At 53.6% G+C, this 27,841-nt stretch overlaps 2 protein-coding genes and 1 long non-coding RNA gene across 5 annotated transcripts in view; all 3 read right to left on the reverse strand.

Annotated features, from left to right (window-relative positions):
• The window catches only part of LOC102977432 (complement C1q and tumor necrosis factor-related protein 9), an 11,220-nt gene extending 4,009 nt beyond the window's left edge, over positions 1 to 7,211 (reverse strand). For 2 of the 3 annotated variants that reach the window (XM_055089551.1, XM_007105999.2), the window contains exons 1-2: positions 7,165 to 7,211; positions 3,115 to 3,296 (exon numbers count right to left, since the gene is read on the reverse strand). In XM_055089551.1, coding sequence (XP_054945526.1) covers positions 3,115 to 3,280 — 166 coding nt within the window. In that variant the 5' untranslated portion in view covers positions 3,281 to 3,296; positions 7,165 to 7,211. Of the gene's footprint in view, positions 1 to 3,114; positions 3,297 to 4,027; positions 4,058 to 7,164 lie in introns of those variants that run through there. The other variant, XM_028497863.2, reaches the window with a different exon arrangement.
• A 3,124-nt stretch (positions 7,212 to 10,335) lies between these two features.
• On the reverse strand, positions 10,336 to 13,786 carry LOC114487512 (uncharacterized). Its single transcript, XR_003682665.1, has 3 exons — positions 13,169 to 13,786; positions 12,218 to 12,994; positions 10,336 to 10,630 (listed from the first exon to the last, which is right to left on the reverse strand). It is a non-coding gene; the product is annotated as an uncharacterized lncRNA (long non-coding RNA).
• A 378-nt stretch (positions 13,787 to 14,164) lies between these two features.
• The window catches only part of SPATA13 (spermatogenesis associated 13), a 71,905-nt gene continuing 58,228 nt past the window's right edge, over positions 14,165 to 27,841 (reverse strand). Inside the window, exons 4-12 of the mRNA XM_024125807.2 lie at positions 27,420 to 27,556; positions 26,157 to 26,336; positions 25,691 to 25,876; positions 24,179 to 24,358; positions 22,299 to 22,531; positions 18,835 to 18,964; positions 16,722 to 17,094; positions 16,214 to 16,288; positions 14,165 to 14,370 (exon numbers count right to left, since the gene is read on the reverse strand). Of these exons, the coding sequence (XP_023981575.1) occupies positions 14,192 to 14,370; positions 16,214 to 16,288; positions 16,722 to 17,094; positions 18,835 to 18,964; positions 22,299 to 22,531; positions 24,179 to 24,358; positions 25,691 to 25,876; positions 26,157 to 26,336; positions 27,420 to 27,556 (1,673 nt within the window). The 3' untranslated portion in view covers positions 14,165 to 14,191. The remainder of the gene's footprint in view (positions 14,371 to 16,213; positions 16,289 to 16,721; positions 17,095 to 18,834; positions 18,965 to 22,298; positions 22,532 to 24,178; positions 24,359 to 25,690; positions 25,877 to 26,156; positions 26,337 to 27,419; positions 27,557 to 27,841) is intronic.

The raw sequence follows: 27,841 nt of genomic DNA on the forward strand, positions 1-27,841 counted from the left end.
GCTCTAGAGCCCGCGAGCCACAACTGCTGAGCCCACGTGCCACAACTACTGAAGCCTGTGCACCTAGAGCCCGTGCTCTGCAACGAGAAGCCACCACAATGAGAAGCCCGCGCGCCGCAACAAAGAGCAGCCCCCGCCCACCGCAACTAGAGAAAGCCCGCACACAGCAATGAAGACCCAACGCAGCCAAAAAATAAATAAATTTTAAAAATAAAACATACACACAAATACATTTGAAAACGGTAAGACAAAGATTAAGTTAATTTTTAGTGCGAGAAATGTGACATAATATCCTTCTAAGAAACGTGTGTTGTATATAATCTAAATAAACTATATACGTAGCGTGCAAGTCTTAAGGAAGTATGTGAAACTTGAAAGAACGGGGACCACGGAGGAAGAAGGGGAGAGAATGAGTAGCGGAGAGGTAGAGAACTTTGGTGTTGGATACAGGAGCATCTGTCTTCCTTCTCTCTCCATCTAGCTTCTTCTGTGTGTATAAAATATGTTATAACGAGCGTTTTAAATTAAACCTCCCAAATTTGGAGACAGACCACCCAGCGCACACATGCGCCCTTGAGCCGGAGAGAGGATAAGTGCCAGACGGGGGCTGTGACCTGGCCCCCACCCACGCCCTTGGCCTGCAGAAATGTTGCCTCGGCTCTGGAGCAAAGGGGACTCAGACGTCTGTAGAGAAAGCGAGGCTGTGAGCCCGCAGTTTGAGTCACGGAGACGGACGCGACGCTTCCACCGAGAAGAGTGTAAAGGAGACGCCGGCGAGGCTGCCCGGCGCTGCGCAAGCGCCGAGGTTCCCTGGGCGGCGGGCGCCTCCGCGGAGCCGGGTGAGAAAACTGCGGCCGCGGAGAGCACGTGCCCCAGCCCCGGGCGTGCAGGCCGCGAGTGCATCGTCCACTCCGAGGGGTGATACCGGAGGCCCACAGAGAGCCGCCCAGGAGCAAGGCCAGCGCCGGGCCGTCGCGCTTGGAGGGCAGCGGAGCCAGGTTCCGACGGCATCAGCTGAGCGACGCCTTCCTGCGCCTCTCCTCCCGGCCCAGCCCGCCGGTGGGTCCAAGGCAGTCCTCGCAGTGAGGAGGGGCGTGGAAGTGACGGGGGCGGGGGGAGGGATCGCGAAGACACAGCGTATCCTGTGCGCGTGCGCGGGCACACGCACGCACGTGTACGCACATGTACGCATACATGTACACACGTGGTCCCAGCGGGAGGATAAGGGGCGGATTTCAATAAGATGGAGGGTTTGCCGTTCACTTGGACAGGGCCTTTCACTCCCCAGAGATGAAACGGGCCTAATGCCCCAAAGCGGCGTGGACTCACTGGAGGTGTTGTTTTCCGGTAGGAGAGCCCAGCGCCGAGTGCAGGGCGGGGCTTGGTGAGAAGGGACACTGCCCCTGGTGACCCTCTGCCCCATCCAGCCCACGCAGTAAACGCTAGACCACGAACGTCCTGAGCAGGGAAACACCTACAAACACCTGGAATGTCACACATCTGCGCGGCAGACTTCCCACACTGAGTACTTCTTGTTTCTCCAAATCTTAAAGGCATTTTCAAAATCCATATTCTAACAGCATTTGCTGGCAGAGCATTAATTTCAGTCCATCCTGACATTGCTTCCTGTGTATTATGCCATTTCAATATTGCCAGGGGAATATCGAATTCCCTGGTATAATGAAGAAATATCAAAAGAGGCTTCTAAATGTTTACCATTAAGTTTGGCGAAGCTTTCATACGACGTACCGAGAAAAATGACAGCGGCTTGTGTTCACGCTTCTCACGAGTCCTGAGATGCCTTATTTATTTGGTGTTCATCTTCCTGTGAGTCTGTGATACCCTTGGGACAGCCACAGTCAGGACAAGGGCATCTCAATGAACGTACATGTAAATGCACCCGCCCACAGTTATAATAATTTCCAGGTTGGGGGGCGGCAGACGTCTTGACAGATCTGACTGACGTTCGTCATTGTTTTTTCCTGCTAATGCACATTTGAAGAATTCACATTAAGAATAGAAACGGCAGCTCTGCCCTTCTCAGGATTCATTACTGCTTGCATTATCAAGTTCACCTTCACCCATCAGTATTTTTGCGGGAGTATTTTCAGCACCCATCTCTTTGTGATAGTTCAACAGCATAATCTGAGAACCCCCTGGTCCAGGCACACTTAGTGCAAAACATCCCAACACGCTGAAGGTCAGTGAACGCGGGAGGGTCCTGGCCAGCCTGCTCACACTGTGGGCCACCACTCTTCCCACGGGACATGGGCCAGGCCTCAAATGACACGTGTGTATCTGCAAACCGACCAAGTGAGGCCATTCACACGGATTCACATAGCAAACGTTTTAAAGGCTCGATTTTTTTCTTCACCTAAATTTATCTCTTAAGATGTCACTAGAAGTTTCGATGTTTTCTTCCTGCACCCAGATGGGTCCTCTGCTTACATCTTAGGTGTAGGACCCTATGGTCAGACCGGGGCTCCAGAACCCCATTCAGAAGTCAAGCCTACAGGTTTTTGTCATGGAAACCACTCACACATCCTGGCTTTGGGGACTGTCCCTCCCAGAGGCTGGATCCTGTCCCCAAGTCCCCAAACCGTGGGGAGGTCCCGGGACACAGCACAGATACCCGAGGAGCGGCTGTGTGGCTCCAGGACCCTTCCTGTTCTCTGGCGTTCTGCACCGCCTGCCTCACGGCAAGGCCTGCACCGTGCTGGGTGCTCTCTGCCAGAGACCTTGCCGTCGGATGTCTCTCCAGGACCCGGTGCCAAAGATGCCTCATACCTGTCGCCTGAGGCAGAAAGATCTATGACATCACAAGCTCCTGAAAACGGCCCTGTAGTATCGGAGATGGTGGCCAGCAGACAGGCAGCCGCACTCAATGGGAAAGCCCACGAGGACAGGGGTCCTCATGGCTCGTGCTGCCCTGTACCCCACACCCAGCCTGGATCTGGCCGGAGCAGGATCTCCATCAGTGTCTTCTGGGCGATGGATGGATGGATGGATGGATGGATGGATGGAGAGGGGTGAGCGCACAGGTGATGAATGAATGAATGAGGTGAAAGGAAGGGGTATGAGCGGAGGGCAGCTGCAGGCACAGGTGGTGGGTACCTGCGTCCCCCTTGTCACCCTTTGCTCCATCTCGTCCATCTCTCCCGGGCATTCCATTGTGACCCGGGTTCCCGGGGACACCAGGGTGGCCCTGCCTGCAGGTGTCCTGTGAGTTCACCATCCCTGCGCAGACTCCGGAGACGAACAGGAGCCACCAGGTCCTCATGGCTCAGATGACAGAGCTGGACGGAAAGAGGGAAACAGACTGAAGGGAGAAACTCTCATCGCTGGGGCCACGGACCAAGCCTCTGCTCTTTGCAGTGGTCAAGCCTGGACAGCACGGTAAGGGCGGGTCAGGGGGGCAGCTGGGAGCACACTGGCTGCTCACAATCGAAGGACACTGTCCTTGGAAGGATGCGTGTGACTGGGGAGACTCTATGGTGGGCGATCCAGGAGAGAGCCACGTTCCAAGTCAGGAAAGCCCCGCTGACTGTTTCCCTTTGGGCAAAGAAACTCCAACTGACCCTTTCACTCTGGGCAAACCCCTTTTTGCAGCCAGAGGAGAGATTAATGCTTCCCTCACAGGGCTACTGTGAAAACCAAATTTGAGCACATTGTGCATGAAAGCACATTTTGAACAGTAAAGCAAACATGGAATTAGCATTTGCTCCAGCAATCCCACTTCTGGGTATACACGCAAAAGAACTGAGGGCAGGGACTCCCGCAGATATTTCTACACCCATGTTCACAGCAGGAATGCTGTCCACGATCGCGAAAAGGTGGAAGCAACCCACGTGTCCATGGATGCGTGAATGGATAAACAAAATGTGGTCCATCCACACGATGGATATGATCCAGCCTTAAAAAGGAGGGAAATTCTGACACAGGCTACGACATGGATGAACCTGAAAGACATTGTGCTCAGTGAACTAGGCCAGTCACAAGTGGACAAATGCTGTGTGACTCCACTTACATGAGGTACTGAGAATAGTCAAATTCAGAGACAGAGAGTAGAAAAGTTGGCTCCAGAACCACTGCAATAAGGTGAAGATCAGAAAAAAATTGAGTCACACAAATTTCTTGGTTTCCAGGGCATATAAAAGTTATGTTTATACTATACTGTAGTCTATTAAGGGTGCATAGCCTTATGTTAAAAAACAATTTACATACCTTAATTTTAAAAATACTTTATTGCTGAAAAATGCTAACCGTTGTCTGAGGCTTCGGCGAGTATAGTAGTAACATCAAAGATCACAGATCATCGGAACAAATGTAATGGTGATGAAAAAGTTTGAAATATTGTGAGAATTACCCAAATGGAACACAGAGAGACGAAGTGAGCAAATGCTCAATGTAGGGTTGCCACAAACGTTTAGTTTGTGACAAAATGCACTGTCTGTGAAGCGCGATAAAGCAGCGTGTGCCTATATGCATAGTGACAAAAACGAGAAGCAAATATATCCAAATGCACATGGTTGCTTCGGAATGGTGAGGTTATGGGAGCTTTTCTTTTTTAAAAATGCTTTTTTACAGTGTCTATAAAACTATTTCTACATACACATTTTTAAAACCCAGCTAGACTGTCATCCAAAGGATCACATCGCCATCGTATGGAAGCCTCTATGGGTCTCAGGGTGCAGTTTGATGCAGATAAAAGTATTTGGGGACAGAAAGGCAGATGTTTCCCTTTAAAATCACAAACTTACGCCATTTCAGGAAATTGACTTGAGTTTTCTTAGAGCCAGATTCCATAAATAATCTACACCTTCCTCTTCTGTTTAACTCAGAAGTGTCCGGCCGTAGTCAAATCTAACTTGCACAGACCAAGCTCTGTAGGGGGTCTATATTTTTCCCTTTTAATTTTTTCAAAATGTGTTACAATTATTCCAGTAATAAAAAAGATCAGGAGCTCATATAGGTGTCAAATTGGGATAAACTCCATTTTGCTCTCCAGCCAGAGAAGAGCTGAGATAAAAGCAAACATCCATCCTTCTGTGATTCTTTCCCTGGTTCTGCACACCTGACACGGGCGGAGATGTATCCCCCCAGGCCCGGCAGGTAGGACAAACTTCGACAAAGGATCATGAATAAAGGAACATGCTTTGCAGTGAGGTAAGTTGTGGCAGCATCTCTAAAGAAAAACTCTTTAGAAGAAGGACATGACGGTTTGCACGAGGAATAGAGTAGAAATTACATTCATGTGTTATTTTTCAAGATCAAAAGTTACATATGCGTTTCTCACAAAGCCTCTGGCTGGCTCCTCAGTCTCAATGCTTAATTCCTACTTCTGGTGTTTCTCCAGAGCGCACTGGACCTAGGACCCCGTCTGCCTCCCATCCTTCCCTCCTCCGCTTCCACCCTCCCTCTTGTCTTCTCTGGATCACTGCCCCCCCCCCGCCCCGCCCCTCCTCCACGCAGCACCTAGGCTAGCATCACTTATAGGTAACAGCTTGCTGAAGACAGCAACTGCATCTTCCTACTTTCTTATTTTCAGCACTCACAGTCAAATATTTGTTGAGTGGTTGAACGAATGAATGACAGTGAATAAATAAATGAATAAATAAATATCATCCTGGTTCCAATCACATGCAAATCATCACCAGGGAGGCGGCTGGATGTTGCAGCCAGTCCTTGTCAATGCTCTTGGCAGAGGTTGCTAGTCTCTCCAACGCCCTGCTCACCGTCACCGATGGTAACAGTAATGTTAGTTGGCACGTGGCTGCCCACAATAGACTCATTTCCCAGCCACCCTTGCAGCCCAGGTATCACCGTGAAACTAGATTTTGGCCAGTGGGACGTGGGTAAAAGTGACACGTGCCCCTGACGGACCAGGACCTTCACGGGAAGGGGTGCATCCTCCCTCATGAACTGGAGGGCAACACTTTGGGGACAGAGAAATCCTGGTCTCTGATGACAGCACAGACCAGGCCTGCCCTCCCAGCCCACCTTTGACGTGAGAGAGAAATACTCGTGCCGCTACCTTGCCCAAGCCCGTTACCGAGGTCCCTCCTGGAGCTAAGCCTACGTTTCGATGGCTGCAACTCAGCCCAACAAAGTTGCTGAGGACCCACTGGGTCAAAAACCCTTCAGGTGATGCATGAAAAATCCCAGAGCAGGCCCTGCCTTAGACAGAGCAGTACAGTCGGTGTGAATGCAAAGAGAGTGGACGCAGTCCTTCTGTTGGATGTCAAGTCGGGGGGGAAGGAGGGACCCTGGAAAGCGCCTGTGACCCCACAAACCTGACATACGGAAATGGTTAGGGGCAGAGCAATACAGACTGCAAACGGCTTTGGAGTCACTGTTGGTTAGACCCAAATAAAATAGGTTCTTACTTCTTATTTCTGGGTCGTTTCTCCTATGCTTGATCGACATTTTCCTTCACTACTGAATTTCTTTCTGAAAGGTTACTCAGGGCCCCTCCTGATTAATTTTCTCCAAGGACGTGCTGTCCCTAATTCACGGCCAAGATTAAAGGTTTCTACTCTTGAAGATTCTTACTTGCCCAAATAAGATTTAATAAAGACCTGCCAGAACCCAGCTGAGCAATCTTTACCGGGTCTCCAAACCTCTAGCCTCTAAAGGTTGCAAGGGATGAGTGAACCCAGCATCCCCCCCAGACGTGACAGTCCGAGAACCTAAATCTCCAAATTGCCTTCACTGAATACATTTTCTTCCACTTTCTCTATACTTTGTACATATGTATTTCTTCTTCAACATATGTTGAAGGCCTTGTTTTAAACTACACTGGGTAAGTTAGTATTGCCATGAATATAAAAAGGTACATGTTGACATTTGTGCAAAAAAAATCCATGGGCTTCTTTAGAAAGCTCTCTAGAAAGGTCTGCTAATTCTCATGATTTATTCTACGGTTTCATCCCTCCTCGCAGGCAGTTTGCAGAGTTCTAGCAGAAGAACTTCAAAATCTGCTTCTGTCTCCCGTTTAGTCTCTTAAGAATGTCTTTCGGAACTGGCTTAACCCCTTGCCTACCCAAAGCCCTGCAGACAGATACCTACTTAAGCAGGATTATCACACACCAGTAATACAAGAGCTGCTTTAGGACTCTGATGCCTTAAATTGAATTTAAAGAAATTGTTTCCTAAGGCTCTTACCTGAACCCGAGGGCTGCAGGCGGCACCCAGGTGCTATGCAAACAAGGAATCAGGAGCAAACTAAATAAAATCACACCTTCCTGCCACGCAATTCCCTAGTGGATAGATCTGCAAAACAGCAGGAAGGGGAGGGAACAAGTAAGCACAAGGTGTCTTGGAAGAACTTCAAAAGTTGAGGCAACACTTGAGCCAGGGTCATCTTCCAGCAACACCACTTAGTTCGGCCAAGTTAACTCCTTCTTTCCGTCCTTTTTATTTTATTTTTCGATTTATTTTATTATAATTATTATCTTTTTAACAACTTTATTGGAGTATAATTGCTTTACAATGGTGTGCTACTTTCTGCTTTATAACAAAGTGAATCAGCTATATGTATACATACATCCCCATATCCCCTCCCTCTTGCGTCTCCCTCCCGCCCTCCCTATCCCACCCCTCTAGGTGGTCACAAAGCACCGAGCTGACCTCCCTGTGCTATGTGGCTGCTTCCCACTAGCTATCTATTTTATATTTGGTAGTGTATATATGTCCATGCCACTCTCTCACTTCGTCCCAGCTTACCCTTCCCCCTGCCCGTGTCCTCACGTCCATGCTCTAAGTCTACGTCTTTATTCCTGTCCTGCCCCTAGGTTCTGCAGAACCTTTTTTTTTAAGATTCCATATATGTGCATTAGCGTACGGTATTTGTTTTTCTCTTTCTGACTGACTTCACTCTGTAGGACAGGCTCTAGGTAGCGAGAGGAGGTGAGGCAGCTTCCAGGCGAGTCTGGAGGGAGGAGTCCCCACGCAGGACCCTCCCCTTAGAGTGACATGTGTGCCTTTGCTTCCTCTCCGCGATCAATCACGAGCTAATAGGACCAAACCGAAGACGGTGCTCTCAGGCCTCGATCGGATCCCGGACCCTTAGAACTGACATCACTTAACTAGATCTCTCTGACTCTGTAGTTCCTTTTAGTGTAGGCATTCGAGTGCCTAAGAGTTTAATGCCTGTTCTCTCCTCTCTCTCTCTCTCTCTCTCTCTCTCTCTCTCTCTCTCTCTCTCTCTCTTTCTCTCTCATCACGAGCTAATAGGACCAAACCGAAGACGGTGCTCTCAGGCCTCGATCGGATCCCGGACCCTTAGAACTGACATCACTTAACTAGATCTCTCTGACTCTGTAGTTCCTTTTAGTGTAGGCATTCGAGTGCCTAAGAGTTTAATGCCTGTTCTCTCCTCTCTCTCTCTCTCTCTCTCTCTCTCTCTCTCTCTCTCTCTCTCTCTCACACACACACACACACACACACACGGCACTAAGAAAAACATGGTGAAACTATTTTTTCAATCCCATGTGATCACTGATTCTTATCTTCTCCCATCAGTGTCTATGAACATTGATTTCTGACTTTAAAAATAGCATCGAGAGAACAAATGCACCCAACGCTGTTTCTCACAGAACCAACTCTGAGAGCCAAGCTGGAATGCAGAGGCCCCAGGGAGAGTGGGGTGCAGGGCGAGTCCCCCCTGAACAGAGGTAACCCCCTACCCTCACTGTGCCTCAGTTGCCTTCTCTGTATGGCAGGCATAACTGTACCAGCGTCGCAGGCAGGGGCGGGGTCTAATTACGTCACAGGTTAAGGGCCTGGCCTCTTGACCCCTAACTCCGCCCGGACGCCTGGGTCCTTTCTCAGGGCCAGGCGTGTGCGCAGCATGCGGCCCCGCGGACAGCCTCTTTCATCTGCCCCCCTGGCCCCTTCCCCACGCCGGGCCCCTTCCCCTGCTCTGCCTCGCTCAGGGCTGAGGCTGGGGCGCCGGGTGCATCTTCACCCCCAGCTGCCTGCTCCCTGCTCAGCCCTCCCCCACCTGCATGCCAGCCCCGTGCTTCCAGCGGCCGGTCCAGTCACAGACGCACCCTCCACGCCATCCCTTCCTGCATCCGATTATGGCAGCAGCGCCCAGCGCCCCAGGCAGAAGCGGGCAGCCACCCAGGTGATGACGGGGGACCTGCATCCTCGCCGAGCATGCTGAGAGCGGCCCGCTCTCCTTTCTCGTTGTCTCTTTGCTGGATTCTGTCTCGCCAGGCATCCGCCTGCCTCGGGTGGGAAGTCCGCCCTTTCTCTGGCCCTGGAGCAGCTCTCCTCGCCGAGACTCCGCCCGGTACAACCCAGCGCCCCGGCCGCAGCCCCGAGATGGTCCTTCCACCATCGCTGTCTCAACTCCCATCGCACTCGGATCCCAGCAGCTCACCCAGGGCTGCTCGGGGCTCCGCCTCGGGGGTCTGCGCGGGCCCTGCCTCCGGCCCCCACCCCCCACCCCTGAAGTCCTTCTAGAACTCAAATGTCCACAACGCACGCTGCGTTCTAGTGATGCCCTACGCGCTTGTCCCCCTGGAGCACACGCCCCACGGGAGGATCGCCCGCTTCACCGTCTGTCTGGTGCCCGGTGGCAGGGTGGCTCCCGTGCCGGCCGTCTCCGCAGAACCCCTCTGAGAAGGGCCCTACCCCCAGCCCTCTGCTCCCTCCACGGGGTGCCCTCCTGGGCTGCGGGCACTGCCCTCCGAGGGGGGTTAGGTTCCGGCGCCTCCACAGCCCCGGCCCCCCAAGCAAAGCGCCTTCCGTCCAGCCCAAGGAGGGGGGCAGCTGTCACGAGCAAACAAACGGAGCGGGGCGCTGCGCGACCTTCGCGGGGGCGCTCGCTCTCCCGCTGGCGCTCCCAGCAGCGGTGGGCTGTCTGCTTGCCTTTGCTGAGCTGCTAACTAGGGAAGGAAACCCTTAGCCAGCCCACTCACCAAGGCTAAGTGAGCCGGGCCACCTGCGGGTCCAGAAGCACCGGGAAGGGCCCGCATCTGCCTTGCACCCCCGGGAGCCAGAGCTGGGCTTCTCACGCCAGCTTTGGCTTTGCCAGTCTCATCCCGATACTCGGTGGCTTCTTTCAAGTCGAGGGGCCCCTCTCTGATCCCCTCAGAGCCTTCCTTCTCCCGCACCCACCCAAGCAGTTTCTGTCAGTTCATCAATGGATGATTCTTTGCTGAGAAGAAATCTGTCAGGGTCCAGGCAGGGAAGGAGCTGCAAATCCCAGAAACCCTCCTAGCACTCACTCTCCATTTAAAATATATGTTACACACACACACACACACACACACACACACACACACACACACACTCCAATGCATTACTAGAGCCAGTCTGGCAAATTAACTTTAATATACAGATACAAAACAACAAATATAGATTCACAGCATTTACAAGAAATCATTCAAATAACATTGTAAATTTTTTTTTTTTTTTTTTTTACAAAAACTTCAGAGAGAATACATATCAAGTTACAGTGATCTTGTACAACACAATTCAGCTGTCAACAGCCACTTCATCTGTCTGGAAGCTGTCACTTGACCTATACAGATAGCATCACCTCGATGCCGGTGAGTTAGAATTGAAGGAACAGGTCACCCAAAGCCTTGCGAAGTAGGTAAGTCAAACACTGCGGATGCTAATATTTACAAAAAGAGACCAACTGTTAAATTACAGAATCAGTTACGGTATTTTCTAAATTCAAGTGTCAGATACCTAATAAACAACTAAAGACAGTAATGTTAAGTTTGTTGTTACTAAATTTGCCTCCGATATTTATGCTCCTGGGGTGTTTTGTTTTTTTTTTTTTTTTTTTCAAGATCACACAGTTTCTACTTATTATTTTCAGAATCCTTTGGACTCCACCTTCGTTGTATCCATCCTGAGAAGAGCAGCATCTGCCAGGTGAAATGTTAACAGGGAGAACAACTTGCGGGCTAAGCTTATACAGGGACAACTGCTTTGGGACAGTTTGGCCTTCTCGATGTGTGCCCGGCATCCCTGGCCTGCGAGCCACATTTATCCACGCTTGTTGGCACTGAACTGTGAGGGACACGTCTGTTTCTCCTCTCCTCAGCAAACTATTACACTGCAATTTCGTCCCTAACTCAGGCCGTCGGGTTTCTTCTCTTCTGGCTTTTTTGGTAACTAAGTTGGATCTGCGCTGAAGAGAATCAGCTGTCTGGGCCTGTAGAGATTCCCAACCGACAAAATGCTGGCGCACGGCTTTTACAAAAGATTTCTATTGTGAAACAGGTTTTGCATTAAATGCACTTTTGCTCTGTGTCTAGACAACAGCAATGTAGGATTGAGGGGATTTTCTGAACAGGCATGGAGCTCAGTCTTTGTATTATGAATAAAAAGGCACGACAATATTCAGAAGGAGCGTGGAGATGGGGGTGAAATGTTTTCTACTACAAAATCAGGTCTACGGCAGGGGGGTGGGAAGAGATCAGATGTACCGAGAGCAAGAGACACAGAAGGTGTCCCAGGAAAGCCCTGGCAAATCCCTGTCCCTCTTCTTCCAGTCTGCAGGCCAAAGACAAAGAATGCCATTCCTCCAGGACTTCCCAGGCATTCTGTTGTACGACTGCTTACAATCTACTGCAAGGCTGTTATACACGTTAGGCGTCATCGAAAACCGAGAAGGCTGCTTTGGACCCGAGGCCATTTCAAAGGTCTTTCAACAGAGCTGGCAAACTCTGACACATGATAGAGTAAGTGAAATGCATCAAAATGTTACGCCATCTTTTTCTGGGGGGGGGGGCGTGGTCCACCGATATCACGCAGTGTAGTGTTAAAAAGAGAAAAAGACAGACAGAGAAAGTGAGATTCCCAGTGAAATTCACACACAACGTGTACAGGGGGCTCTTCGTTTTTTCTCTTCTTCTCTCCAAGTGGAACATGTGAGAAATCAAGAAGGAAGTTCGGCATATCACGCAGTGTAGTGTTAAAAAGAGAAAAAGACAGACAGAGAAAGTGAGATTCCCAGTGAAATTCACACACAACGTGTACAGGGGGCTCTTCGTTTTTTCTCTTCTTCTCTCCAAGTGGAACATGTGAGAAATCAAGAAGGAAGTTCGGCAAATATAGAAACAGAACACCGAGCCATCTATTCTGTAGAGAACGCAGGCTTTTGCTAATAAACCCAAGCTAGACACACAGATTTAAAGAGGACAAAGGACGTTCTATCCTTTTAAATGCATTTTAGCAGTTTTCAAATCACCTGGAAATTCAAGCAGGAGCCACCTAGGATGGACATCTGACCAAGGGACTGTCACCACGTGCCCTGGTGTCCGTGCTTCCTGCTCCTCTGTTGGGAAGCTTGAGGGGAGGAAAGGGGAGCCAGGAGTCAGGGCCCGGCCGAGAGACAGACCAGGGCTGCCGACAGCACGTCCAGCCCTTTGTCCCTGTGTCTGGACAACGGGGGGAGATGGGGGGAGATGGGGGGATGGGGGGAGATGGGGGCCCTCTGGGTGCTTCTGCACTGGAGGTGAGTCCTCACTGGAAATATAACATGAGCAACTGATTCTCTTAACTTCCTCAAAGTAATTCTATTAAAAAAAAAAAAAACAAAAAAAGCAACCCAACTGTTCACAACTGCTGTATGTACAAACAACTCTGTTTAGCACAGAGGCCCGACAACGTTTGCTGAGGCGGCCCACGAAACGCATACTAAGCATAGTCTTCAAAATTTATCACTGTATCTTGTTAGTAAAAAGGTCAGTTATATAAATGCGAGGAAAATTGAGAAGTCTATTCAGAAAGGAAACACACACACACCCCCACAAGCACGCGGACCCACGGCACCTCCCGAGAAGCTTCCTCACAGAAGCGGCGTCCGTGCCGGGACCTGGGCCCCGAGGTCCGCAGACGCAGCACAGCCTGGGTCCCCCTGCCCCCCGGGAACAGCTCTGGGTGTGAGGAGGAGGGGGGCCACACCTGGAGTCTCAGGTGTCCCCTCTGTTAGGCCCGTACAGGTGTGTTTATTCTCCAGCAGGGACTGGGGAGAAAAGAGAACTTTCGAGGTTTCAACACCAAAAAGAGATTCCCGAGTAGAAAACCACACGACATGTAACAGGGCCCCCGCCCGGTGCATGAGGTCAATGGAAGGTGTCTCCGTGGCCGAGCCCGTTTCCTCCCGGCACGTTTAAAAGCCATTTTCATCAAAATTTACCGTCTAGAGAAGGCGAGGAGGCCTGCTGCTGACAGCGTCAGGCGCGCGGCCTTCGCCAGAGGAGGCCGCTCTCAGTCTGCATCTGTTCCTGAGGGCTCCTCCAGACGGGACCGACCTTCAGAGGCCTGTCGTGGCACGGCTGGCACCACTGCTCGGGGGTATGGGACAGAGTCGGCTTCAAACGTGGGGGAAGCAGGACCCTCGAGCCTCGTGGTTTTCAGTGAAGAAGGCGCGTGTCACTGTCACTTGATCGGCGAGGACGGGGCAGAGGCAGGAACGGGCACACGGACGCTCTTCTAAGGACGCGTTTCAACCGGGAGGCCTGCACTTCGCCATCAGACGAAAGGAAATCGCTCTTCCTCCTGGACGTGCACGTGCGTGCAGTTTCTCAGGTTTCTGCTCGGGGAGTGGCACACGGGCGGGGACAGGCGTACAAGGCCAGCAGCGGGCTCCCTGCCCCCTGAAAGCAACGGCGCCTTTGGAGCGCGTGGGTCTCTGTGCACCGCGGGCCCCGGACCACGTGCGCAGGAGCCTGCGGGAGAGGCCGGCCCACCATTTGGCGACGGCGCGGATGCGGAAGACGCCAGGGGACCCCCGGGCCCCGACGGGGCTGCGGTCACCGCCCGCCACCCCCTGACCCCGCCACTGCCCTCCCCTTCAGGACCGAAGGCAAAGCGGCCCCGCCCATCCTCCTCGGGGAGCGCCGCCCGGGCCTGACTGCGGCTCGCCCTCGGCGACGCTCCCGGCTCCCCGCCCGGCATCTCCAGAGCCCACCCCGGCCCCCCGGCCGCCCCGGTGGGCTCACGGCGGGGAGCGGTCCGGGGGACCCTGGAGCTGTGCGTCATGACCCCCCTCCCTCCCGAGAAGGCATCTGGGCCTCTGCGACCGCAGGCGAGGCCAGGTCCCCCTCACTGCGTCCCCAGGAGAGGTTTTCAGCACCGGGTCCCGGTGCCACGTGGCCGAGGAGCCTCCTTGGACGGGGCCCAGGAGGGGCACGGGGGCCCCTCGCCCCGGCCCCCCGCGTCACTTCCTGAAGGGCGCGAGCTTGTTGAAGGTGTGCCAGAACAGCGACGGCTTCCTCTTGGGCTCCGCCAGGGCGAACACCTGCTGCTGCGGCAGGCGGGCGGGCACGGTGACGTGGCGCTGGTGGACCGGCCGCAGGCTCTGGAGTGGGGGCGCCGAGGGGCATCCTCCGCCGTAGCCTGATGCAGGGGTGGGGAGGGCAGAGGGCCACGGACTCAGCGCCGCGGCAGCCCGAAGGGCAAAGCAAGTGCCGGTCCCCACGCCCCAGGCCGGCCCTCCAGTCACCTCCCCGCAAGGGGCCCCGAACGGCCGTCCTGACACTTACGCTCAGACCCTGTGTGCCGATCGGGACACAGGCTACCGCACTGAATCCTCACTTAAAACCCTCCCAGGACGCCACCGTGACAGCCAAGTGAGCGGGAAGGGAACAGAAACCCAGGGCCACTGTGTAAATTTCGCCGGCAGGACTGGAACTGGACGTCTGTGCGGGATGAGAAGCAGCGAAGTGCTTTCTATGAGAGCCCGGAGCTCATGCTGCTTGCCACTTACGGGGTGCAGTAATTTGGTTCCTCTGAGCCTCAGTTTTCCAATGTCTAAGACAGGGTAACGGTGCCCACTGGGCTGTTACGAGAATTAAATGAGTGAATATAAGGTACGTGCTTAGAGTGGTGCCCCTGATACCTCATCGAATTAACCAAAACTTTCTTTGGAACTGGCAGATAAAACCTGCGCACAGGTGGTCAGAAGGTTGTGTTAAATTAGCTACAAGACCACACGCTAACTGTGAAAGTCGGCATGGAAAGAGGAGAGGGTGGGAGTTTGGGAGGAAGAGAGGCCTCCGTCCACAATCCGTCCGTGCCCCTGACCTGCCGCAAGGCTCTCCTCCTCCTCCAGGGCGGCAGAGAGGATGACATGGGACAACTCATGGAAAGTGCAGGACAGGCGACCCCCAGAAACATGAGTGCTCCTTCGAACTAGCTGCCTGGCCGCTGAGCCCAGTGATCCTTGGAAGATATGGACGGGAACTAGTGAATCCCAACAAACTGGTATTTACCAGTCACCTGCCATCCAAAGTGGAGATGCAAGAAATAAATACTTAAAATGAGATTTTCTGCCTTGAAGATATCCGTTAACTCTGTGTGTGTGTGTGTGTGTGTGTGTGTGTGTGTGTGTGTGTGTGTGTGGCGGAGGGGGGGTGGCAGGGAATTCTGCATTAGAGCGGAGGAAGCAGGGCTTTGCCAAATGCTGTTCTGGTAATAAATTCTTCTCGGCCCATCAGTCCTGGGCTCAACTGGTCCTTGTTTTTGCATTTTCGGGTAGGAAAATACCGAATGGGATAAATTTCACATGAATAGAGTTTGCAGAAATACAACACGTACTTTTGGAATAAGAATCCTTATTGTTTCATTTCTGTCGGGCTAGAATATTTGTACTATGCACGTGTGGACTCTGGGGTCCGTGTCCCGGGCCTTGGTATTTTGTAAGAGCTGCCCAGGTCATTCCCACGGAATGTGCCTGCAGGGTAGAGAATCCAGGCTCTAAAGAAGCCAGAGGATCTTCTTTTGCTTTCGCTCCTTGCTTGACACAGTGAACTTTTACAACTTTTCTCTCACCTGAACTCGGACGTGCCTTCAGCTGACAAGCAGTCTGGGGTTGGAGATTTCCTCCTCACATGCCCCAGACTCCTGGGCTGGTTGGCCTGGGGACGGATAATCCCTCCCTCCGCAGGGGGAGGCTCAGAGGGCAGGGCAGGGGGGTCTAGAAGCTCCTCGGCCCCAACTCAAACACCTTGTACAGACTCCTCTCCAAGCGTAAGCACGTACTAAAGCACGTTCAGAACCAAATGCAGATTTGGTTTTTAAACCGTCCACTGCTCTGAACTATCATCTTGTTTTACCCACACTTCTCTCCTTCACTTAAGAGTCGGTCATACCTAACAGCTTCGGGCATTTCTCCCCATTTTAATTCCAGTACTGACACACACACACACTAAGGAGGTGAAAAACCTTCTCCAAAACTTACCTTTTGACTTTCCGTGTCCTGCCTTTTGAGCATTTAACATGGCGAGTTTCTTCTGATTTTCTGAAATTTCCATTCCTGGATTTAGAAACAAATGTGATATGTATTCAAAACAAGTGAAAACATTTCAGAATAAAACCTGCACCGAACCCACGTTAACCCTGAGGTCTGCTCCATCACCTGAAGCAAAGAGCCTTAATCCTTCAGGAAGTAAGTATAAGGGGTTGAAGAGAGTGGAGAAGGAGGAGGATTATCACCAGGACGGCCACGTCACCATTCGCCCTACCGGGACACGTGAAGAGTGACAACCTGCCTTCTAAGAGTGGGCGGGTGCCTTCAGCCTCAGATTCCTCATCTGTGAAATGGGTCCAACAATAGGACCCACGGCACACCTGTCCCTGTCGGTCTCGTAAGCAGGTTTAGGAATATCAGGACCTGCGGTTCCCTGGTCTTCTCCCCGCGGGGGGTGAACCGGGAGAGGCGGGGGAGGGGCCGAGACGCCAGGGCTCACCCATCGCCCGGTCCTCCTGCACCCGCCTGCGCTCGTCCCTGCAGGCCTGCAGCCACCGCGCCTTGTCCTCAGGCTTCTTGGCACAGAACAGGTGCGCCTCGTCACCCGTCCTGCTGACCAGCTTGAAGGCGTTTCTGACGCCGAGGGTGCGGGCACCGTCGCGGCCGTCCTCCAGGTCCACGAGTTCCACGGCGTCCATGTCCGTGCGGCCGCGGTAGTAGAGCACGTCCCTCCGCAGCAGGTCCTTCTTGCAGGCCACCAGCTGGTGGTCAAACAGGAAGAACGTCCGCTGCTGGCTCTTGCCCTGCCGGGTGACCCTGGTCAGCTCCCCAGAGTGGATCAGCTCCGAGCTGCGCTCGAGGATGTCCTGGCCCTGGAGGGAAGGGTGGACACATGTCCTGAGGTCCCCCGACGCGAGGTCTCAGGGTACCGGGCATCGGGTGGAGCTGGAGTGGGGGGAGGCCCTGGCACGAACCCCCACAGGTGGGCCAGTAACACGAGAGGCCCACGCGCAGGGCAGGGCCTCAAAGGCCGGTCAGACCTCGGCCGTCAGCCTCCTTGTGCAGGAAAACTCTTCTCCCTTTTCCCTATTCCATGGGAAAACGTGATTGAGCCCCTATGTTACCTGAGGGGTCTCCCTTATCAGAAAGAGCTGGTGAAAAATTCTGGATGGGTGGGATCCAGTCAGGATCCGAAATGGCAGCTGGCCTGGACCGACCCCCGAGAACAAGGAGACCCCCTGTGGCTAGGGGTTCAGTGCTGCAGACTCGGGGGGGCTTCTATGCAGCTCCCCGGCATAACTAGCTCAGGGTCTTGGAAACAAGAGGCCAGATGGCAAACTGCCAGCAAGAAATTGGTAAACTTCTGACAAGAAACTATCCCCTAAACGTCAGAGTCCAAGAATAGGAGGAGAAACACACTTCTGTAATATTTAGGTCGGGTCTAATCCAATGTAACTTTGCGGTATTTGGTATGACACTGGCCTTTGATTTTAAGATTTCACCCTCCTCTAGTCCCAGTTATACACAATAGTTTTTGGAGGCAAAAGATCTCGACTCCGAAATAGCTTTTCTATTTACTTGCCTGCAGCGATTCTGTGCCCTGGATTCTTGGCTCACAGGAGACTTAGACCCACGGACCCCAAGGTCCCGTCTGAACTCCCAGAGTCCATGAGGGCCTTGAAAGAAGAGTATTTCCCTCCAGTGTTCACTGCTGTCACCTGCTTTAGTTAAAAACCTAACTTCTCCATCCAAACTTTTCACAATCCTTGGGGCGAGTGAGCTCTGACCAATTAATCTGATGCAGGGTGACTCTTCCTGTGTCTGAAAACCATCTGAACAACGTGGGCTTGCTGTCCTCGGTGACGGCCTCAGGTGCAGTGGTCCGTGGGTGCCACTCTGCTCCCTCACCTCTCCGTGCTTCAGTTTCCCCATCTGTTAAATGGGGTAATAATAGTTCCTACTTCATAGGACTATTGAGAGGGTTAAATGAGTTCACATACTTAAACGACTCAGACCAGCGCCAGGCATGTGTGAACACAGTACAAGCACTAGCTACCGTCACTGCTGTTTTAATAAATAAAGGCGTGTGTGTGTACGTGTGCGCGTGTGCCCTGGGCCATCACCACAGGCTGTGTATCAAGTGCTGCGTGGCCCTGTCTTACGCGATCCTCACAACAGCCCTACGAGATAGGTAACGCTTCCCTCCCCGTCATACAGACGGACCATCAGTCTCGCCCAGATCATACAGGAGTCACACTCCCACCACGACATAACCTGCACTGTAAGCGTTCTCCAGCTGCTCTCACGGAGCCCACAGTCAAGCAGGAGAGACAGGGTGTACGCAATAAGTTGGTTACACACGCTCTGCAGAGCACACCCTGGTGGAGGTGGAGGGTCAAGCGTTTGACTGCTAGCTTCACCAAGGTGCATCAAAATATCGTGCCATTAAAGCCAAGAGCACAGGGCGCCAATCACGGGACACAAAGTGGGCCGTCACCTTAGACGACCACAGGTCGGGGGTGTGTGGGCCGAGCCGGGCGCTGAGCGGGGAGGGTTCCCAGGTGCCCCGCAGCCCACGATGGACCGCAGGTAGGGGGTGGGCTCCCACGTACCTCCCAGCCCACGATGGACACCTGCCACCGTGCTATCTTGTCTATGCTTTCCAGCTTGCGTTTTCGCTCATTGATCAAACAGGCGACGTTCTTCATGGCCTCGTACGCTGCCTTTATGTTGCTGTAATCGCTGCAAAGTGAGGGGTTAATTTTAACCACGTAATGGGCACCTTGCAAATGAGGACCCACGAAATAATACATTCCATCCGTGACTGTACACTGACAGTCTAGACAAGATGGCCTTTAAACAATAGCCATTGTTCCCCTTCCCTTGTTCCTTCGTGAATAGGCTACAGTTCGCATCGGTTAAGGGAGCTGACCGAATGCCACCCAGAATTCTGTGGAATAAGAATGTTGTCGTTCGTTTCCCAGAAGCCACAGTGAAATGAAGCAAAGGCCACAAGAAGTAAGTTCTAGCCACAGTGACGACGGATTATTTTCATTAATAAAGAAAAGACAGGCCTCTGTTAATGCTCTGGTCCTCATATAGAGCTAGCTCTGCCATATAAAGTACTTTAATGATCCCCACCCATTCTCAAGGGTGGTGATTGGCTCTGAGTCAGGAAAGGAGGGGAGGACACAGTGAGTTACGTAACTGCGGACACGACATTTCCCTCATCCACGCATGTTTACTTCTGGTGCTTTTTCCACCGGCCACTGTCAAATCAGACTCACGTGCCTCCCCCAGCAGCCCCTCTAACCCTGGAGGCACCAGGAAAACTGAAGCTCCGATCTGCACACAGGCTGCCAGAGAGTGTGTCTGGGGCCAGAAAGGTTTACATTCAAGTCTCGCTTCACGTTAACAATTCAGGGACATGTAAACCGGTCGTCCAGCTAAAGAGCTAAGTCTTTTTTTTTTCCCCACACTTTCCTGTGTCTTCCAGGACACACAGAGCCTCTGGGTCTCAGGTGGACTGGATTGCACTCCTCCTGCACAGCCAGGAAAAAAGCCTTGGGAGCAGACTCTGCTGTCAATGTACCAAACACTGCTCATCTGCACTCCTGGGAGGTCCCTGGGCACCCGCCCCCCCCCCCCCATTCCCGGACAGACCAGACCCCACTGTCTTCAGACGGAAGCGGAGCAGAAAAGAAGAACAAAGTGACACGCAGGGGCTGCCAAAATAACGGGAGCAAACACGCCCTCAGAAAGGGCTCCAGCAATGAAGAAAGCGTGCAAAATAATTGTACTTTTTTCCCACAAGTTTTTCTGTACAATTCCAGGAGAGAGGCAGAGTGTAACGGTTTTTAAAAATATTTTGTTTTGTTTTACTTCAGACAAGGAAATGGGCTTTTTGTCATTTCTTTTAAAATGATTTTTTTTGGAAACAGCCAGACTATGCAAATGCCTCAGAGTGAAAAAATGCCCTTAAAAGAGAAAAATTAAGTGTTGAAGGGTGATGAGGACACTCCCGGCACCGCTTCCCTGTCTTTCAAGATGTTCTGCTTCTTAATTTGCTTATTTATTTTCTCAGGTTCCTCATCACGATGACTTTTTATTCTTTTAAAAAAAATTTCTTCAAATTTGTGACTCGCTTGACTTTGCTATTTTCTTTCTGTCAAAGTTTTCTGATTTGTCCATCAGAAAAAGAAAAACATACATAGCTCTTTCCTTTTATTCATTTCAATCAACTCCTTTCTCTTATTCCTTTCACCTTAATTCTTGAAACTAACATCATCATCTGGGTATGTTGCTTAGCGACCCAGCTCTTTCTTTCGACCTTCTGATCTAATTGCAAAAAGACCCCTCTCCCAGCCCCGTCTCTCCGCAGGAGTCCAGGCGCAGAGGACAGAAGAATGACCTGTCCCCCGCACCCTCCAGAGCAGGCGCCGCCATGGAGAATCTCGCTGCTCTCGGGGCAGCAGTTAGATGTTAAAACCCAGAGCCGTGTGGTTTGCTGCAGCAGATTTCCTCTGGGCACAATTTCTCCCCGCTCCTTTTTCCCACTAGACCCCTTCAAGACTGTCCTTCCAAGGCCTTCCAAGGGCTGCAGGTGGAGTGAAAGCTTTGTGCCGTGACACGGATGTGGTCTGGTTCTCATCGAAAACAGTAAGCTTTGTCCTAAAACCCTACTGGACGACGGCTGTGTCCCCACTGGCCTGCCAGTTGTGGGCTGCTGAGAACACAGCGAGAACCCCATGGCTGCCGGCGAAAGGGGCCCCGTGCTGGAGACCCTTCCCCACATCTCAGAGAGGGGGCAGGCCTGCTCCAACACATAACGGGTGCCAGCTCACGTACAATCACAGCACGATCAGACGTTGTTCTGTGCACGCGGGGAAGTGATGAGCTGCCACTCGGTAAGCAGAGGTCAATGTTTTGGGGTCCCTCAGAAGAATTCACAAAGTAAGCCCCAAAGGGAGATGGAGCGTTCAGGTAACCGTGCCGAGAAGCCCATGCTCAGAGCCAGAGGGAACAGGGTGGACGGTATTAGGAGACAGAGCAAAGCACCGAGCTGGGCCCGAAAGGGCTCAGGGCCCAACAGGCTCTCAGGAGGATGTGTCCCCCAGGTGGAGCCCACACACTCCGCCAGGCCCTGGAGGCTCCCTACTCTTCCAGAGTTCAAATTTTTCTGTGTCCTCCCCCCTCTGCGAAGGAACTTTTTGTTCCAGCACATAACACAGCCAGCCCTCCATACCTAGGGGTTCTGCATCCGTGATTCACCCAACCGCAGATTGAAAATATTTGGGAAAAAGATTCCAGAAAGTTCCAAAGAGCAAAACCTGAATTTGCCACAGGCCAGCAACTATTTACACAGCATTTACACTGTATTTGCAACTATTTACATGGTATTTACATGGCATTAGATATCAGAAGTAATCTAGAGATGAGTTAAACTATCTGGGAAGCTGTGCATGGGTTAGATGTAAATACCGAGCCATTTTCTATAAGGGACTTGAGTATCCTCAGATTTTAGTGTCCAGGGGTCCTGAAGCCAATCTCCACGGATACCGAGGGCTGACTGTACTGCTCTGAGGGTGAGCTGGCCTGAAACATCTTAAGGATAAATAAGAGGAAAGAAAATATTTCTGAAACTGTGTTCACACCAGTCTATTGTTTTAATGGTTTTTATTCACTACTGAGTAGCTACAAAAGAGCATTTATAAAACATGTCAATTATAATGACAGACAACACAATAAAAATGCCTCACCTGCTCATGACACAGTTTAAGAATTAATTCTTATTTTCTAATATCTCTAGAAATGGATATTCGGCAGCCTCTTCAATGACCCCACTCCAGTAGTTAACAACCTTAACCTTTCTAAACGACCCGGAAACGTCTTCCCGAGAGCTGACTGAGAGATCAGGAGGGCACCGCAGCCCACCCGGCACCGGCACCGCCGCTCTGCGCCCCCGCTGCGCGCCCCCTCCCGCGCGCAGGCGTCCAGGGGAAGCCCCTCCCCTGCGCCCACCCCCGAGCCCCCTGCGAAAGCCTCACGTGACCCTGCATCCTCTTGGGTGCCTCACCTGTGCTCCTGGGTGGTGTACTTGAGCAGCTCGGCCAGCTGCAGCGGGTACTTGCAGATCTTCTGCACGGGCGTCAGCAGGAAGCCGTCAATGGCGATGTCGATCATCTGCTGCAGCAGGCGGCAGGCCTCGAAGAAGTGTCGGTAGCGGCCCTGCTTCATCAGGCCCGCCAGCTCAGCGCAGGCGCCCGGGTGGTTGTTGCAGTACTCGGAGTAGATGGCGAAGCCCTCTTGCTGGGAAGGGGGGCACAACTCCGTCAGGACAGGGCGGCTCTGGACCCTGACGAGGACGGACAACACCCAGCGCCAACCCCCCCACCCACGGGGAGGTTCCTGGACAGGGGGGCCCGTGGGAAGGGGCCACATCCAGACCCTGGGGGTGGAGGGAGAGGCTGCCGAGGACGCAGAGCCCCACGCCAGGCCCCTTCCACAGACCCCGAAAGGGCGCCCCGAAAGGGAGCGGCGCCCTCTGTGTCACCCCCTGTGTCACCTGATCCAGGAGAAGAGGGAGGTCCTGTCCCTGCACCTGGCTGCCGCCTGTCCCTTCTCCTCTCCCGGGAAGGTGGGCTTCTCCACGTGAGCAGGAGGACGCAAAGCCCCGTCTCCTGGTCACAGGTCTCCTTCCCACCCTGCCACCTGCCATCCACGTAGGGGCCACCTCCTCCCCTCCCCACCTCCTCCAGGCTGCTCCACCCCCCCGGGACTCCGAGGGGGCCCCTCCCGGCCCCCCGAGGCTCCTCAGCCCCAAGGCCGCCTCCTGCACACACGACCACCCGCCCGCAGCTGCGGTGTCTTCGGCCTGGGTCCTACCCCAGGTTATACCTGGCTGTCCTCTGGCTCACCACGTCTCCAGCCAAACCCCTCGTTCTGCGTCCCTCTGCTGTCACCCTCGCCCAGGCCCACCTCCCTGTCTCCCCAGAAGCAGTGACACCTCTGTCCCCAAGCTAGGCTCTCCTGTCCTCCACAGCAAGATCTGCGTGCCACTCTGCAGCCTCACCTTGGCTGACCTGGAAGCTTCTCTCCTACGACTTGTTCCCGTGAACCTCCTGCTCTGGCCAGACAGTGCTCCTACAAAGTCCCAAACAGGCCCAGAGCCCTCACGGGCGCACCCCTCCAGCTGGAGACGACCACCAGCAACAGCGTCTCCAGCCGTTTAGACAGTCCACCCGAGGATCGGCCCCCGTTCCACAGCCGCCGTAACGCTGCTGGGCCCAGAGGAGCGAGTGCTACACTAGCCCGGTCACTGGTGTTACCACTTCTGGTACTGCACCCTGACCATTCTGGCTGGGGACGGAATCGTCTTCCTCTGAAATCTGTTGTATTAAAAAGTGACAGTCAGTCACCAGTTGGCAAGCTCAGGCCAGCATCAGGAGACTGTTCTGAGGCAGGTACAGGCTTGGGTCCCAGAGCCGCACGCCTTTGTCCTGAATCCACGTCTGCCAATTACTAATGTGTGACCCTGCGTCACTTACTCTCTGGGTGAAGCCTAGCTTCTGCAACTGGAACACGGGGAAAATAATCATACCTGCGTCACAGCAGTACAGGAGCTGACATATAACCCTGAACACAGCGATTAACATATAATAGACACCTGGTAGGTATTACTAGAAACTACCCCGAATACAACCCCTAAGTCGAAACTGCATAAAATTGAAAAGATTTTGAAATAATGGACTTGGGGCACTCAGGTAAAGATCAACCATATACAGCAGTCCCCTTAATTTACAAGTGACACCTCCATCCTGCAGGAAATTAATCTAGCAGACAAAGAAAGAAAGTAAACAAAGTGGAACAAAACAAAGAGGACCCCTGTGCTTCAGGGAGAAACATTTCAAAATGATTTAGCCGGACGCTATCAGTAAGAAGTGGAGGGTGACATACGTGTTGAAGAAAGCAGGACCCTATCTCACTCAGGTGAGGTTCCTCTTTATTGTACTGTTTCTCAAGGTCTTTCAGGAACTTTCTTTGGAATTTGTAAATATCTTCAATGTTTCCAAAAATGGTGGCGAGCTGCGCGACCGTGAACATCGCCGTGTGCTTGCGGCACTGTCGGATGTAGCCCTACGAAATAGGAAAGCAATGCCTGGTTTCAAATTATTAGAGCTCAGAACCTGGTACTGTCACACTTTTTCTAAACTCTTAAGATAACCATTCTCTCATTCCTAAGTCCATTTCACAGCCGAGAAGGCCTGTCCGATACAGATGCCATCGCTGGCTGAGCCGCTCAGGGAGCAACGCTCACTGTCACGGCCCAGAGCCAAGAACGGCCCAGCCGAGGGTTCCACCATCACCCAGTTCCTACAGGAAACAACACAGATCCCTAGATATCTAACCTGAGGCCTGGCTAATCAGAGCGCCCCTAATTCTCTACGCCCAGTGCCCTGGCTGTACGCGGCTTGGGTAGGATACGGAGGTAGGAAGGAAGGGCCATAAAAAGGTGAAACAATTACCCCCAGATGGGCACCGTGTAATTACCCAGACTGAACTGACTATACGGTAAAACACAGACCACTGACTATTGGGCATGGATTTTAACAGGCTGTAGGCCAGCGGGTCTGGTTTAGTCTGGGCTTCCTCATCCGTGATGGGGGCGCGTGGGACCTGCCCGTGAGCGTCACGGGGTCGAGTTGCGCCGGTGAAGGGCCCGGTCGTGCTCGACAGTTATCAGCGGTGACTGTTTCCCTAAGATGCCCCTTCAGAGGAACTCCCTCAACCGCAGGTTCACACGGAACAAGACGGCTGCCACAAAGAGGCCCAACGCCGGGGGGTCCTCATCTGGGGGTCGGTCCAGCCACGCAGCGGGGCGGGGGCGGAGCGCGGCCCGCACTTGGCCTGCCTCCTGCCGGACCCTCGCCGCTGAACGGAAGGCGCAGGCATCAGCATTCGCGGCCAGGACGCCGGAGTGAGCCGGCGGGGCGCACGACGGGCCAGCGAAACACTCTACGGAATCCAAAGAACCGAAAAACACCGCAGGGGAGAGACCTGGCTGCTGAGCGGGGTCCCAGAGCCCGCAGGACAGAGCCCGGGGCGTCGCCAGGCGCCTGCAAGCTGCATGACTCGGGTCTCGCTGCGCGCCAGAGGTGAGAGGCGGTGGCTGGCGGACGGTGACAGACCTTCGGTCCTTCGTCAGGTCAGCTGGGTCTCGCCTACAGGTGCCGCTCCCCTGAATGTCACTCCCTCTGAATACCCGTGGCAGCTATGAGTCCCGCAGGAGGTGGCTGCATGTCACCCTGAAGACGGCCGGCCGCTCACGCTGCCAGGGTGGACCAGCACCTGGTGAGCGAGCGGCCTGTACAGCACCACAGGCGGCGGTGGCGATGGGGCTCCCGGAACACGCGTGCGCAGAGCGGCCACGCGGCACGTCGCACGGTGCCACGAGGCCCCCAAGCTCACCTCGCAGATGTCCCGGAGGTGCTTGATGTACACGCGCTCGGTGTCCATGATCTCCTGGATGACGTTGGTCCGCATCTGCTGCTTGCTCTCGGGGTGCTTGTGGCGGCCCCGGCCCGCGTCCTCCGCCGGCTCCTCGCCCGGGGTGCCGCTGGAGCCCTCCGACAGCTCCTCCTGGTTGACCCGCAGCTGCGGTCGCACGCAGGGCACAGGTCAGCGGGGCGGCACCCGGCCCGCCCCCGGTTTCCACTCCCCGGGGACGGTGAGGAGGGTAGCGAAGGGAGCGGGGGGGCCGGGCCCGCACGGGCTGAGCTGAGCATTGCAAACGCAGCAGCGGCGCCAGCCGCCCCGCCGACCCCGGTGGGAATTCTCCCCGCCCACACCCCAGCCTCTAGGAGGTCTGGTTCAAAGGATGACGAGGGGACAGTGGCTCTTGCCCCTGAGCCCCCAGAGGCAGGAAGACACTCACTCGGACGAAGCTGGCGGGGAACCAGGCCTCCCTGTCCGCGCTGCGGCCCCACCACCAGTCCTTGTGGGAGGCTTCCAGGACCTGGATGACGTCCCCGGCCTTGAAGCCCAGCTCCTGCTCGTCCATGGTCACGTGGTCCCACAGGGCCTCGGCGCAGACCACGCTGCCATCGCTGATCAGCTGGAACGGAGAGGCGGGCGCTCAGCGCGGAGCCCGGGGACCCTGAGCTCGCCCGGCCCCCGAGGGTTCACACGGACGGCGCTCAGCGGATGCTCAGCGTGTGACGTCACACGACACGGGTGGGGAGGAGTCCCAGGCGGGCACCCCTCCTGCGCTCTTAAAGGAACCCCCAGGTCCACTCATCTGTGCACCAGTCATCCAGCAAGTGTGACTATCTGGACGGTTCGCCCCGGAAAGGGCTTCTGAGCAGCCAAACTAGACGTCCTGGAGCCGAGCCGTCAAAGGTCAGCACACCCTTTCCTGCAAGCCCCTCACGGCGTCACCCAGAACCTGCTCTTCGTTCTTTCCTCACAATCTTAGCAGACTCTGCATCTCACTGTGTCGTTGACTGCAACTAAAGAGAACACAGCATGACGTCTGGATGTTCAGCAGGTAATTTAAGCTCGTCCGTAAGCCAGCCGGCCGTAGGGGCGGAGGGCCGTGCAACCACTCAGCTCCCGGGATGTCACGGGGGACACCGGGGATCCAATAGCAACAACTGGTGATGTTGCCACTGAGAAGCCACACTCCACGCGCTCTGTTCATGAGCTCCAAAGGCTAGAGGCGCCTTCTGGAAAGACTTCTGTAAAAAGGCCTAAAGATGCAAAGGGGCGGGGAGAAGCCCAGATCTGTGGTGAGAAACACGTGGTTAACTTCAGCTCTGCCGTCTGCTAGCAAGTCGTTCAGCCTCTTAGTCTCAGAGTGTTTGCTAAAACGTGGGCAGTAACTAACGCTCACCTCCTAGATTTATTACGAGATAACAAATGTACGGAGGGCATGTCCTGAACTGAGAAGCCCTCGCCAAGCTTCTCAGCTGGCTGCTCTGACCCGGAGGGATGTCTTTAGTTAGCTATACCTGCGACACTTAATCACATACATCAACCCTGAAAATGCAAGAAAACCACACTGGTTCTCTAGCCAGAATTCCAGGTTTTAGCAAATGTTCACTAAGAAATAATCAGAGAGCCAAGTACGAGTGGGTTCTGGGCCCTGAAAGCCGGGCCTCCTGCACTGGCTGCTGCCGTGTGGAATGAAGCCCAGTACCTCGTTGATGGCCAGCTGCTCCCCGCCCGGCTGCAGGTAGCGGGGGTTGGCCCGACAGAGGTCTTCATAGCTGTAGTCCTCCTCACTGCCATTGCCATCCGCTAGGGCAGAGGACTCCGCACCGCCATCAGAAGAAACTGAGAGAGAGAGAGAGAGAGAGAGAGAGAGAGAGAGAGAGAGAGAGGGAGATGGTGTCGTTTAAAGGACACAGCTAATGTCAAAAATATAACCACAAAACCTAGGACCTCTGAGAACGTGTCCTCAGGGGAAGGTAATCATTTGTATCTAACCCAGAGTAAGAGACCATGAGAAAATGTCTACTGATCTATTAATCCAAAGGTAGCAGTTGAGGCTACAGAGAGCCGGGGTTGAGCGTCCCTGTCGGTGAGAAAGGGGACATTTCAGAGACTACTGCCAACGGT

This window comes from Physeter macrocephalus, chromosome 13, assembly GCF_002837175.3.
Source record: "Physeter macrocephalus isolate SW-GA chromosome 13, ASM283717v5, whole genome shotgun sequence".
In the NCBI taxonomy this organism is placed as follows: Eukaryota; Metazoa; Chordata; class Mammalia; order Artiodactyla; family Physeteridae; genus Physeter; species Physeter macrocephalus.